The following is a 14,503-nucleotide window of genomic DNA, read 5'->3' on the forward strand; positions in this document are numbered from 1 at the left end:
AGAGAGAGAGAGAGAGAGAGAGAGAGAGAGAGAGAGAGAGAGAGAGAGAGAGAGAGAGAGAGAGAGAGAGAGAGAGAGAGAGAGAGAGAGAAGAGACAGAGAGAGAGAGACAGAGGACAGAGAGAGAGAGAGAGAGACAGAGAGAGAGAGAGAGACAGAGAGGAGAGAGAGACAGAGAGAGAGAGACAGAGAGAGAGACAGAGAGAGAGAGAGAGAGAAGAGAGATGAGAGAGAGACGAGAGACAAGAGACAGAGAGAGAGAGAGAGAGAGAGAGAGACAGAGAGACAGAGAGAGAGAGAGAGAGAAGAGAGAGGATAGTTGTTTAGAGTCTACACTACAGAAAGTAGGAATGCTAAAGTTTAAACACCAAAGTACCGAAACAATGTAATTAATTAGTAAACAATATCCTGAAATGATCTACTACTTATCATTGGTATTAATTAATCACATACTCACCTTTTTATCATCATCTAGCTGACCATTTCATTGCACAAAATGACAGACAGACAGACAGACAGACAGACAGACAGACAGACAGACAGACAGACAGACAGACAGACAGACAGACAGACAGACAGATACAGACAGACAGGTACAGACAGACAGATACAGACAGACAGACAGATACAGACAGACAGACAGACAGACAGACAGATACAGACAGACAGGTACAGACAGACAGACAGACAGACAGACAGACAGACAGGTACAGACAGACAGACAGACAGACAGGTACAGACAGACAGACAGACAGACAGACAGACAGGTACAGACAGACAGACAGGTACAGAGAGACAGACAGACACAGACAGACAGACAGACATACAGACAGGTACAGACAGGTACAGACAGACAGACAGACAGACAGACAGACAGACAGACAGACAGACAGACAGACAGACAGACAGACAGACAGACAGACAGGTACAGACAGACAGACAGACAGACAGACAGACAGACAGACAGACAGACGTACAGCCAGACGTACAGACAGACAGACGTACAGACAGACAGACAGACAGACAGGTACAGACAGACAGGTACAGACAGACAGACAGACAGACAGACATACAGACAGACAGACAGACAGACAGACAGACAGACAGACAGACAGACAGGTACAGACAAGACACAGACAGACAGACAGACAGACAGACAGACAGACAGACAGACAGACAGACAGACAGACAGACAGACAGACAGACAGACAGACAGGTACCTTCCACAGTGATTTGCTTCCATCTCGTAGATAGTAGTAGTTCTGCCCCCTTTCATCTACGCCTTTAATCCACTACACACACACACACACGCACACACACACACGCACACACACACACACACACACACACACACACACGCGCACGCGCACACACACGCACACGTGCACACACGCACGCACACACACGCACACACACACGCACACGCACAGTAAGTATATAACAGAGTCTACTAGTACCAACACGCCTGAAGAAGGAGAGGACACAAGGAGAGGACACAAGGAGAGGCCACAAGGAGAGGACACAAGGGTCCTCATTCACAAAGGAGAAATACGCCACAGTGTAGCGGAAGCGTAAAGGTCATGCATATAGATATCGGAAACTCCGTCCGATCACGCTACGGTTAAGTCCCGTGTTATTCAGGGAACCAGGTGTAATCACTTCATTTGTGCGGATCGGCGAGTGTATCCTTTCCGCATTTTTCCCAAGCGATTCGCCTGGTGTCGCCTGGTTAAATGGAACATCCACGCCCATCCCACACCATATAAGGCAACAGGAAATATTGAAATACGTCATCATAGCCTGCACAGAGCTTTAAATTATATACAACAGCCGCGATGAGCTTGTAGAGCAGTTCATTTTGATGAGCTTGTAGAGCAGTTCATTTTGATGAGCTTGTAGAGCAGTTCATTTTGATGAGCTTGTAGAGCAGTTCATTTTGATGAGCTTGTAGAGCAGTTCATTTTGACAGAGCTTCAAGCAAACAGCGCGAGTTATATGTATATAATTATAAACTAAACTTGCCAACTTGGCACGCATTGCTTCACTCCTTGTTAAATGTCAGAACGTTAATAAGTTAACTGATGTTACAGTTGCTTTCACATAATAAGAAAGAAGTTAATTGTCTCCACCAGGCCGAAGGCATGGGGAGAGAGTATGTTTTGCACTCCGTCCGTGTGTGTGTGTGTGTGTGTCCGTCCGTCTGTCCTTCCGTCCGTCCGTCTGTCTGTGAACAGCTAATCTCCGGCACCGTTAACCCGGTCGATGCCAAACTTTGCACACACACTCCCTGGATGCCAACGATGAACCTCTGCCCCACATTTTCCAGAACGGCCTGTTATAGCGCCACCATGAGGCAGCTTTTCACATTTTTTACATACAACTGCACCGATCTGCGTAAAACGTTGCATGCACACTCCCTAGAGGCCAAGGACAAACCTTTGACCTGCATTTTCCACATCTGCCTTTTATAGCGCCACCAGGAGGCCGACTTTTGTAAAACACATTTTTTGATATTACTCCTCCAGATTCTGTCCAAAAATCTCACAAATCATTACACAGTATCTCTATGGTCATGTGCTCAAGTCGGATCTGTCCGATATTTCATATTCCATCCTAATTGTCTATAATTGGCTTTCACAGTTTGCAAGATTGCCCCGTTTTGAACAAAAGCCTCAAATCATGAACGCAGCATGCAATTTACGTGAAATCTTTCACACATTTTCTTACTAGGCTGAGGAATATATCCCACCCTTTTCACATTGGCCTGTTATAGCGCCACCAACAGGTTGATTTTTGCAAAACACATTTTTGGAACAAAATGCCTCAAGTCATCCAATTGCCATCAAAGGCAAACATGTTTATATTACTCCTAAACATTTTGCCAAACATCTCACACAGTCCTATCCTCCTGGTGGAGACCTGTGCCCAGAAGGGCACTTTTTCTAGTTTGTACTGTTCAACACACGACCAAATGCTATATTAAAACTCGGCAATGATAAAAGGCCCTATTGATTAGCCTACTGCGGTGATTGATTCCCTGCCCTGCACTGTCGGATTTGGAAAGCAAATGGACATGCATGGACACAGGACATATTTTCTTTCTTTTTTTTCTTGTGGGATTTGGACTTAAGGCTATATTTCATCCGGTCCAACTACGTTGTATGTTTCCTCAGCTGCAGGTAAGAGTTGGCTATTCTGTGTGGCGTCCGCATGTGATCAATATACATATTATAAATTAATACCACGACGCAAATGGAGGCAGATATGTGCTTGCAGCAAAGGCATTTAGGCCTACGTGAAACTTTAATTGGCTGAGTCTCTGTCAACATATGCTGTAACAGTGAGTTACAGTGGTAATAATAATCATCATCAACAGCCTTTCTTGTCTGTCTGTCTGTCCGTCATGTTTGTGAACAAGCGCGAGTGGAGGTGAGCTGGCTTAAAACTATGATATGACTGGCCGACTTTCAAACACGCTGATGCCATTCATTCAAATAGGCTAATGTGGTCTTCTATTTTTTATATTAGGGCTAATCCCCCCCCCCCCCACACACACACACACACACCGACAGTCAGACTGACTCAAAGGAGCTCCATAACGAAACAATTTAAATAGTCCTATATACTGCAGACATTACTACACTAAACAACGTTGGATTTGTACAGTGCAGAATGCAGATACGTGTTTGTTCTTATTATAATTGTGAGTTTGTTTTTTAACATGCAGCGCGAGTCTGCGAGAGCCGATCTACAAGCTCACAACGCGTTGCACTGCGAGTAGAAGGCTGCCGAGTGAGCAGCCCCAATCGCGCATGCTAGAAATATCCTAATAAATAAATAAAAAGGTGTCGGGCTCGGGGGCAGTTTCTGTATGGGACTCTAGGCTAACTTGCCTCTAGAATGCATGCATATAGGCATACAAGTGATACTTGGCTTTTATATAGGCTATCATTTTTTGTTGGGGACACATGCCTACATATTTTATCTGAGGTTTGGGGACTTTTAATTGATTCAGCATGAAGACTAAAGCCTTCTTAATAAATCTACGCAAGCCATACACGACCATGAGAGCTGGCGCAGCTTTTAGCGGAGTTTCCGACCAACCCACGTCAGCGTCAAGTTCACGTTCAAGTTCATGAATTCCCACGTAATGCCTGTCCGCTCACGTAACGTCACTTTATGAGCGTAAACGCCGTTGTGAATGAGGACCAAGGAGAGGACACACCTGTTGGTGTGTGTGTACAGAGGTGTACATGGTCTTGCCCTCGCCGTCAGTGGATTGATTCCAGCCTGCTGCAGTACCAGTGCTGTCCACCGGTGGAGCTCTGGGGACACACCCTGCAACCGGCTTCACCTGCTGGATCAGAGAGCATGTTATGGTCCGGGGACCCCCAGGGGTCCTTGAGGCAGTTCCAGGGGGTCCGGGGACCCCCAGGGGTCCTTGAGGCAGTTCCAGGGGGTCCCCAGCTAAATGATAGTTTGGAACCAAATGGACCCTTATGGGTCTGTAACTCTGAGAGTGTACTCTCAGAGTTAAATTAACATTGATTTTACAATATAAATCTGGGGTCCCAGAGATAGAAATGTCATTAAATGGGGGTCCGTAGACTAATGCATGTCAAACTGGGGGTCCTTGAAATTAAACGGGTTGAGAATCACTGCTAGAGCCGTACGAATCTTCTCTTATGGGGGTCCCTGGAATTATCTTTTCAAATGGGGGTCCCTTTTATATCTCTTCATGCTTGCGTGCGTGCGTGCGTGCGTGCGTGCGTGCGTGCGTGCGTGCGTGCGTGCGTGATGTATACCTGGTCAGGGTCATCAGTTGGGTAGTCTTCCTCTGGGAGGGGGGGCTACAGAGGGCAAAGGTCAGACAATACAAAAAAATAAATAGTTTTAAATAGTTAATTAATAGTTAATCTATTTACGACCTCCTGTCGTCAGGCTATATTATTATTATTATTATTATTATTATTATTATTATTATTATTATTATTATTATGATGAAGGTGGGGCTGCTGTACTAGAGACGTCAGGCTATATTACGCAGTGTGTTTAATGTACGTGAAATCTTGAGGCTGAGGAAATATATCCCACCCTTTACACATTGGCCTGTTATAGCGCCACCAGGAGGCCACAGCCTGACCTGCCCTGGTGGAGACCTGTCCTGTTATAGCGCCACCAGGAAGCCACAGCCTGACCTGCCCTGATGGAGACCTGTCCTGTTATAGCGCCACCAGGAGGCCACAGCCTGACCTGCCCTGGTGGAGACCTGTCCTGTTATAGCGCCACCAGGAAGCCACAGCCTGACCTGCCCTGGTGGAGACCTGTCCTGTTATAGCGCCACCAGGAGGCCACAGCCTGACCTGCCCTGATGGAGACCTGTCCTGTTATAGCGCCACCAGGAGGCCACAGCCTGACCTGCCCTGATGGAGACCTGTCCTGTTATAGCGCCACCAGGAGGCCACAACCTGACCTGCCCTGGTGGAGACCTGTGGCCCTGAGGGGCACTTTATCTAGTTTGTATCGTGTTCCAATGGCTGGGGCGCTGTGGCAACTAGGCCTCGTACCTGTTGCGTTCTCTTTTCTGGTCTCTGTGCCTGTGCGTGCGTGTGCGTGTGCGTGTGTGTGTGTGTACTGTTTAGTGTATTACATCTTTGTGTTGATAATCAGCACATTGCCATAGCTGAGTCTTTTCTACGGTGTTTCTGTGTCATATTATTATTATTACCTGGAAGTTATGCGGGAACGCCCACTGAGCAAAAAACTACTTTCTGGCCCTGACAGCCCATTCATCCAAACAGAAAAGTCCTGTCTGATTGCATTAAACAATGTTAAACTCAACAACATTGCAGCTGAACGAAAAGCTTGAATTATCCTCTTTCATAAAAATCCACCATAGAATCGTTATGAGCTACTTTCTGTCAAGAAATGCATTTGATTATTTTTCTAAGTGTCAGAGTTTAGAAGTGCTTGTTTTCAATAACACAACATTTTGCTGCCTCCTGCATTATGTGACATTTATAAACAGGTGGTACGGCAGGACGGTGGAGTGGTTTACAACGAGCGCTTCCAAACTCCAACACTCAGTCTAGATGAGAGGGGCGTGTCCTAGATGAGGGGGCGTGTCCTAGATGAGGGGGCGTGTCCTAGATGAGGGGGTGTGTCCTGATGCATACTCTATAGATTACAGACTAGGATTAGGGGCCGATCTGACAAGTCGAACTGGGAAAAATGAATGAATAAATAATGTGTTAATTAGGCCTATTGTAAATGTAGAACCTCCTGTACTGAACAGGTCTGTTTAAACTAGTGACTCTGCTGCCCTCTGCTGTCTGTGAGGTGTCATTGTTATTGGCACTGCCCTCATAATTCAATTGGGTTCAGATGAACCGATTCCAATAGAAAATATAAAATGGTAACGATTTTTATAGAAAATAAAAAAATAAACAGCATTAGTCTATACGGACCCCCATTTAATGGCATTTCTATAGCTATCTCTGGGACCCCCAATGATCAATGTGAACTGAACTCTGAGAGGTACAAATGGAACCAAATGGGTCCATTTGGGTCCCCGGACCCCACAGTGGTTGTTTCCCTGACTACATATTGGGGTCCCACAGAGCTCTACACTAAGCCCCCTCCTTTTTTCCATGATCTAGTTAACAGTTTAAAGGCCTATGACATGTCATGTGCCCGAGACGGAGATTGACTAATCTCCATCAAATTAGTGCTATGAAAACGGATCGCATCGCTCCACAGCCTAGAGGCTGTGCTCCTAGAGGCTCCTAGAGGCTGCGCTCTACAGCCTAGAGGCTGTGCTCCTAGAGGCTCCTAGAGGCTCCTAGAGGCTGCGCTCCACAGCCTAGAGGCGCTTGTTGCTCAATCCTCGGTGTTGCACAACAGTGACACGTCATCGAAAATGTTCCCTGCCTGTTTAGCCGACGACAACGAAAATCTTAATCTTAACTCGCGATCTAAATCATCCTGTCTAATTATAAAAAAAGATGCAGTGTTTTGACGCCCTCCGCAGTCCAGTCGCTAGTCGCGATAGATTTATTCTTACCTCCCGTTGTTGTCGATCGCATCTTTAGTGTTTGCTCAACCATTTTCATGTCAAGGACCCCCAGAATGATCTGTATTTGGCTGTGGTACCCCCATCAGAACATATGCAGTTCCATTGACCCCCCAGAGGCAAAGATTTGAGTTAAAAACGTTCTGAAAGAATATATATATATATATATATATATTCAAAGATTTGCTCCACATTTTCGCGATCTTTCAAAAATAGCAGACCTACAAGCTCGTGACGCGGCACTCGGTGCCGCGCTACGAGCTTGTAGATCTGCTATTTTTAAATAGCTGAAGCATAACATAATGCTAGAAACAACAAAAGGGGTTCCCGCCCAGAATGGGTTTAAATAACATATAATATAGGCCTAATGATTATGAATAAATGAATAAATATGTTCATGTACTGAAACTGATTCCTCTCCTAACGCCACCAGCTGTTTGATACAATGAGATAATGAGGTTTTAATGTATTTAATCGCAATACAATTCAATATTAATGTTATAAATAATAGTTGTTTTATATATATATATATATATATATATATATATATATATATATATATATATATATATATACGTGATAAAATAGGTTATTAATTAATGTCTCATATTATGCAGGAAGCCTATATAGAGCGTCGCATTCCCCCCTCCCCCCCCCCCGAGAGACCCGGAAAAGAAATCCCCGTTAATTTTCCTCATAGACTTTTCAGAAAGTATTTATTTAAAGACGTTTACGCCGCGGACAAAGACAACTCTTGTCGTGACAAATCATGACAACAAAAACACAACAAAAACACAATTCTTCGGACTGAACAAATAATTAGAAAGAAGAAGAAAACGGCAGGTTACAACACTTGTTTTGTTGTTTTTCTGTGTTTGTAATTATTTGTTTGGTCCAAAATATTGTGTTTGTTGTCATGATTTGTCACGACAAGAGTTGGCTTCGTACGACGCTCATGAGGTCTTTAAATAAATACGTTTTGAAATGTCTATGAGGGAAAATGCATTGGGAATTATTTCCTGGGCCTGGCGTCGTCATAAAAGGGGGCGGGACTGGGCCTGGCGTCGTCATAAAAGGGGGCGGGACTGGGCCTGGCGTCGTCATGAAAGGGGGCGGGACGCGCACACGCGTGCACGTGCGCTCAAGAGCGAGCTCGCGCAATACATTATGGGGTAGATTTGCTTCGCTGCAGCAATGTAGTGACCATCGGATGGTCCCTACAATCACTCACTCATCAAAGTGAGTGAGTGAGTGAGTGCGTGCGTGCGTGCGTGCGTGCGTGCGTGAGTGCGTGTGCGTGCAGTGTACACACCGGTTCCTGTCTTGGTTCCTGGTTGGTGGGTGTGGTCGTGATGTCACTGGGGGGCGGGGCTAACCAGGATGTGAGTCCAGATGCATGGTTGTAGTAAAACAACCTTCCTGATGACTCATCCACACACACACTCCACCCCTAACACACACACACACACACACACACACACACACACACACACACACACACACACACACACACACACACACACACACACACACACACACACACACACACACACACACACACACACACACACACACACACACACACACACACACACACACTTTATTTAAGATACATTCAAACCTGGATAGTTGGAGCGGCCTCAGAGTCTATAAATCCAACGCTGACCAAAGTGACTGAAAACAAATATATTTAGTCAGGATCTTTCTTTTTTTTCCCGGGTTGCTAAAGGAGGACGTAGGAATGAAAACACACAGTGGTTTCCTTGTGTCCTCCTTTAGCAACCCGGAAGAATGGATTGATTGATTGATTGAAGTATTTATTAACAGTTTGCAGAATTACAGTACATTTCAAGCACAACTCAATACAAAGACTGTTAACTGTGAGTGGACGACACCATAAAGCATTACACTTCTGTTTGAACCAGAGGGTCCACCTTGTTAGGGTTAGGGTAGAGGGTTAGGGTAGAGGGTTAGGGTAGAGGGTTAGGGTAGAGGGTCCACCCCTAACGCTAATTATTTTCGCTCCTATGCCAACAAAATGTGGAACGCCCTACCAACAGTCATTAAGACATGCAAATCCCTTGACTCCTTCAAATCCGCTCTCAAAGGGCACCTACGGACGGCTGCAATTCGAAACTGGCCCCTGTAAAATCGGAATCCCTCAAACACGGACGCAAGGACAACACAAGAGACGGTCACGGCCACACAGCCAACTCAAGGTATGGCCACTGAGCCGACTTGGGGACCCAACGCAAGGACAACACAAGAGACGGTCGCGGCAACACAGCCAACTCAAGGTACGGCCACGGAGCCGACTTGGGGACCCAACACAAGGACAACACAAGAGATGGTCACGGCCACACAGCCAACTCAAGGTACGGCCACGGAGCCGACTTGGGGACCCAACGCAAGGACAACACAAGAGACGGTCACGGCCACACAGCCAACTCAAGGTACGGCCACGGAGCCGACTTGGGGACCCAACGCAGCTCCTCCAAGGAAAACAAACAAATGAACGGAGCTGAACGTGAATCCCCCCCCACCGCCCACCCCTTTTTTTCCCTCACTGTATATGTTTCTTTTCCCTTTTTACCTCCTTTATGATGAATTCCTGTTCTGTCCTTTGTCTATATAGAAGTGTCTATTTGTACGTCTCTAAATGGTTTGATGATTTGAACATGGTGGACCCTATTGGAAACAAGTGTAATGCTTAATTGGGTCGTCCACTCACAGTTAACAGCCTTTGTATTGAGTTTGTGCTTGAAATGTACTGTAATTCTGCAAACTGTTAATACATTTTTCAATCAATCAATCAATCAAACCCACCTTGTTCAAAGTTGTATCACTACTTATTCCCCAGATTCATAAACATCATGATGTGTTTATGAATCAGATTCATAAACATCATGATGTGTTTATGAATCAGATTCATAAACATCATGATGTGTTTATGAATCAGATTCATAAACACATCCTGATGTGTTTATGAATCTGATTCATAGACAGACAGGCAGGCAGGCAGGCAGACAGACAGACAGACAGGCAGACAGACAGACAGACAGACAGGCAGGCAGACAGACAGGCAGGCAGGCAGGCAGGCAGGCAGGCAGGCAGACAGGCAGGCAGACAGACAGGCAGGCAGACAGACAGGCAGACAGGCAGGCAGACAGACAGGCAGGCAGACAGACAGACAGGCAGACAGACAGGCAGGCAGGCAGACAGGCAGGCAGACAGGCAGGCAGACAGACAGGCAGGCAGGCAGACAGGCAGGCAGACAGACAGACAGACAGGCAGACAGACAGACAGGCAGACAGACAGACAGACAGACAGACAGACAGGCAGGCAGACAGACAGGCAGACAGACCAGTCTGTACCTGTACAGGAGAGTGGGCGGAGCCGGACTGTTCCACGTCCTCCTGGAGGGAGGGGGGGTGTGTCCAGGTGGTACGACCCGTCACAGGATGATGATAGAACTCCTTACCACTGTCCTTATCGGTAAACACCTGACACACACACACACACACACACACACACACACACACACACACACACACACACACACACACACACACACACACACACACACACACACACACACACACACACACACACACACACACACACACACACACACACACACACACACACACACACACACACAGTATCAGTGGTTCTCAATATTTCATGTCAAGAACCCCAAAAATTATATGTAATAAATGTTAAAATGTTCACTCTGTAAGTCTGTAATAATATATATTCAAAGATTTGAGGCACATTTTCACAAATTTTCAAAAATAGCAGACCTACAAGTTCATGCCAGGGACCCCCAAACTGACACTCATTAGCTTGCGGACCCCCATTAGAAGAGATAATGCCAGGGACCCCCATTAGAAGAGATAATGCAAGGGACCCCCATAAGAGAAGGTTTTTACGGCTCTAGCAGTGATTCTCAACCCGTTTAATTTCAAGGACCCCTAGTTTGACATGCATTAGTCTACGGACCCCCATTTAATTTATATTGTAAAATCAAAGTTAATGTAACTCTGAGAGTGTACACTCTCAGAGTTACAGACCCATAAGGGTCCATTTGGTTTCTAACTATCATTTAGCTGGGGACCCCCTGGAACTCCCTCAAGGACCCCTGGGGGTCCCCGGACCCCCTGGAACTCCCTCAGGGGTCCCCGGACCCCCTGGAACTCCCTCAAGGACCCCTGGGGGTCCCCGGACCCCCTGGAACTCCCTCAAGGACAACATACTATCCTAAAGGTTTTCTGAAAAACCCTACGTTTCTATGTCAGTGGTTTTCAAACTATTTCATGTCAAGGACCCCAAAAATTATCTGTAATAGGCCGCCGACCCCCATCTGAAGATACGCTGTTTTGTTCATTCATTTTCTTTCTTCTGCCTCAAGGACCCCTGGGGGTCCCCGGACCCCCTGGAACTGGCTCAAGTACCCCAGACCCCCTGGAACTCCCTCAAGGACCCCTGGGGGTACCAGACCCCCTGGAACTGCCTCAGGGACCCCTGGGGGTCCCCGGACCCCCTGGAACTGCTTCCCCTGGACCCCCTGGAACTGCTTCAAGGAACCCTGGGGGTCCCCGGACCCCCTGGAACTGCTTCCCCGGACCCCCTGGAACTGCATCAAGGACCTGAAGGGGTTAACTTTAGTACCTGCCATCCGTCCCGAGGGCTGAGCGGAGAGTCTGATTGGCTGATCACACTGGGGGCGGGACTTATGACACTGGAGGAGGAGCCGGAGACTGATGGTTGGTCCGGAGAGGAGGGGGCGGCGGCGTCAGGGGCGTGGTGGCCAATAGCAGAGGACGACATGGTCACATGGTCCGGTTGGCTCCGCCTCCTCAGGTCGCTGACGTTAGCATAGATGGGCGTGGCCTATGAGAGGGAGACGGACATGTCACTCATCCAATCAGAGAGAGGCATTTTACATGTAACAGGGTGTCTGCACTGCAGGCTTTAGGCAGGCATGTTAAAATACATGTACCATAACAGGGTGTCTGTTGCAGGCATGTTAAAATACATGTAACATAACAGGGTGTCTGTTGCAGGCATGTTAAAATACATGTAACATAACAGGGTGTCTGTTGCAGGCATGTTAAAATACATGTAACATAACAGGGTGTCTGTTGCAGGCATGTTAAAATACATGTAACATAACAGGGTGTCTGTTGCAGGCATGTTAAAATACATGTAACATAACAGGGTGTCTGCTGCAGGCATGTTAAAATACATGTAACATAACAGGGTGTCTGCTGCAGGCATGTTAAAATACATGTAACATAACAGGGTGTCTGTTGCAGGCATGTTAAAATACATGTAACATAACAGGGTGTCTGTTGCAGGCATGTTAAAATACATGTAACATAACAGGGTGTCTGTTGCAGGCATGTTAAAATACATGTAACATAACAGGGTGTCTGTTGCAGGCATGTTAAAATACATGTAACATAACAGGGTGTCTGTTGCAGGCATGTTAAAATACATGTAACATAACAGGGTGTCTGCTGCAGGCATGTTAAAATACATGTAACATAACAGGGTGTCTGTTGCAGGCATGTTAAAATACATGTAACATAACAGGGTGTCTGTTGTAGGCATGTTAAAATACATGTAACATAACAGGGTGTCTGTTGCAGGCATGTTAAAATACATGTAACATAACAGGGTGTCTGTTGCAGGCATGTTAAAATACATGTAACATAACAGGGTGTCTGCTGCAGGCATGTTAAAATACATGTAACATAACAGGGTGTCTGCTGCAGGCATGTTAAAATACATGTAACATAACAGGGTGTCTGTTGCAGGCATGTTAAAATACATGTAACATAACAGGGTGTCTGTTGCAGGCATGTTAAAATACATGTAACATAACAGGGTGTCTGTTGCAGGCATGTTAAAATACATGTAACATAACAGGGTGTCTGTTGCAGGCATGTTAAAATACATGTAACATAACAGGGTGTCTGCTGCAGGCATGTTAAAATACATGTAACATAACAGGGTGTCTGTTGCAGGCATGTTAAAATACATGTAACATAACAGGGTGTCTGCTGCAGGCATGTTAAAATACATGTAACATAACAGGGTGTCTGCTGCAGGCATGTTAAAATACATGTAACATAACAGGGTGTCTGTTGCAGGCATGTTAAAATACATGTAACATAACAGGGTGTCTGTTGCAGGCATGTTAAAATACATGTAACATAACAGGGTGTCTGTTGCAGGCATGTTAAAATACATGTAACATAACAGGGTGTCTGCTGCAGGCATGTTAAAATACATGTAACATAACAGGGTGTCTGCTGCAGGCATGTTAAAATACATGTAACATAACAGGGTGTCTGCTGCAGGCATGTTAAAACAACCAATATTCTGCACAGCAAAATAACAATAATAAAAATATAATAACACTCTAAAAAGAGGACTTCAGAAAAAATATACACAACAAAATATGATAAAAAAAACAATTTTTGAAGGAAACAAATGGAGAGCATTTGGGTTTAAAAAAAACAAAGTCTAACTTTCTCCACTTCAAGATTCTGAGAAACTAAGAAAGGAAATATATTTGAGTCAGAAATATCTCCTTCTCACTATCACCTGCAGTACACCAGTGTGCCCACAAGAGGGGAGTAAGACTCCATGTAAAAGCCAACTGCATAGCGTATACAAATAAACCCACACACACACACACACACACACACACACACACACACACACACACACACACACACACACACACACACACACACACACACACACACACACACACACACACACACACACACACACACACACACACACACACACACACACACACACACTTCATCTCTCTAAGGGGGTCCCTGCTTCATCTCTCTAAAGGGTCCCTGCTTCATCTCTCTAAGGGGGTCCCTGCTTCATCTCTCTCTAAGGGGGTCCATGCTTCATCTCTCTAAGGGGTCCCTGCTTCATCTCTCTAAGGGGTCCCTGCTTCATCTCTCTAAGGGGGTCCCTGCTCCATCTCTCTAAGGGGGTCCCTGCTTCATCTCTCTAAGGGGGGTCCCTGCTCCATCTCTCTAAGGGGGGTCCCTGCTTCATCTCTCTAAGGGGGGTCCCTGCTCCATCTCTCTAAGGGGGTCCCTGCTTCATCTCTCTAAGGGGGTCCCTGCTTCATCTCTCTAAGGGGGGTCCCTGCTTCATCTCTCTAAGGGGGTCCCTGCTTCATCTCTCTAAGGGGGTCCCTGCTTCATCTCTCTAAGGGGGTCCCTGCTTCATCTCTCTAAGGGGGGTCCCTGCTTCATCTCTCTAAGGGGGTCCCTGCTTCATCTCTCTAAGGGGGGTCCCTGCTTCATCTCTCTAAGGGGGTCCCTGCTTCATCTCTCTCTAAGGGGGTCCCTGCTCCATCTCTCTAAGGGGTCCCTGCTTCATCTCTCT

General features: G+C 46.2%; 1 protein-coding gene across 1 annotated transcript in view; it reads right to left on the bottom strand.

Moving 5' to 3' along the window:
* LOC306918970 (rho GTPase-activating protein 27-like) overlaps nucleotides 1-14,503 on the bottom strand; it is a 94,750-nt gene that overhangs the window by 41,994 nt on the left and 38,253 nt on the right. The window contains exons 6-11 of the mRNA XM_079531809.1: nucleotides 11,744-11,965; nucleotides 10,447-10,575; nucleotides 8,385-8,522; nucleotides 4,806-4,850; nucleotides 4,226-4,357; nucleotides 1,221-1,292 (exon numbers count right to left, since the gene is read on the bottom strand). Of these exons, the coding sequence (XP_079387935.1) occupies nucleotides 1,221-1,292; nucleotides 4,226-4,357; nucleotides 4,806-4,850; nucleotides 8,385-8,522; nucleotides 10,447-10,575; nucleotides 11,744-11,965 (738 nt within the window). The remainder of the gene's footprint in view (nucleotides 1-1,220; nucleotides 1,293-4,225; nucleotides 4,358-4,805; nucleotides 4,851-8,384; nucleotides 8,523-10,446; nucleotides 10,576-11,743; nucleotides 11,966-14,503) is intronic.

The sequence above is a fragment of the Electrona antarctica genome, assembly GCF_951216825.1.
Source record: "Electrona antarctica genome assembly, contig: scaffold_110, whole genome shotgun sequence".
Taxonomy (NCBI): Eukaryota; Metazoa; Chordata; class Actinopteri; order Myctophiformes; family Myctophidae; genus Electrona; species Electrona antarctica.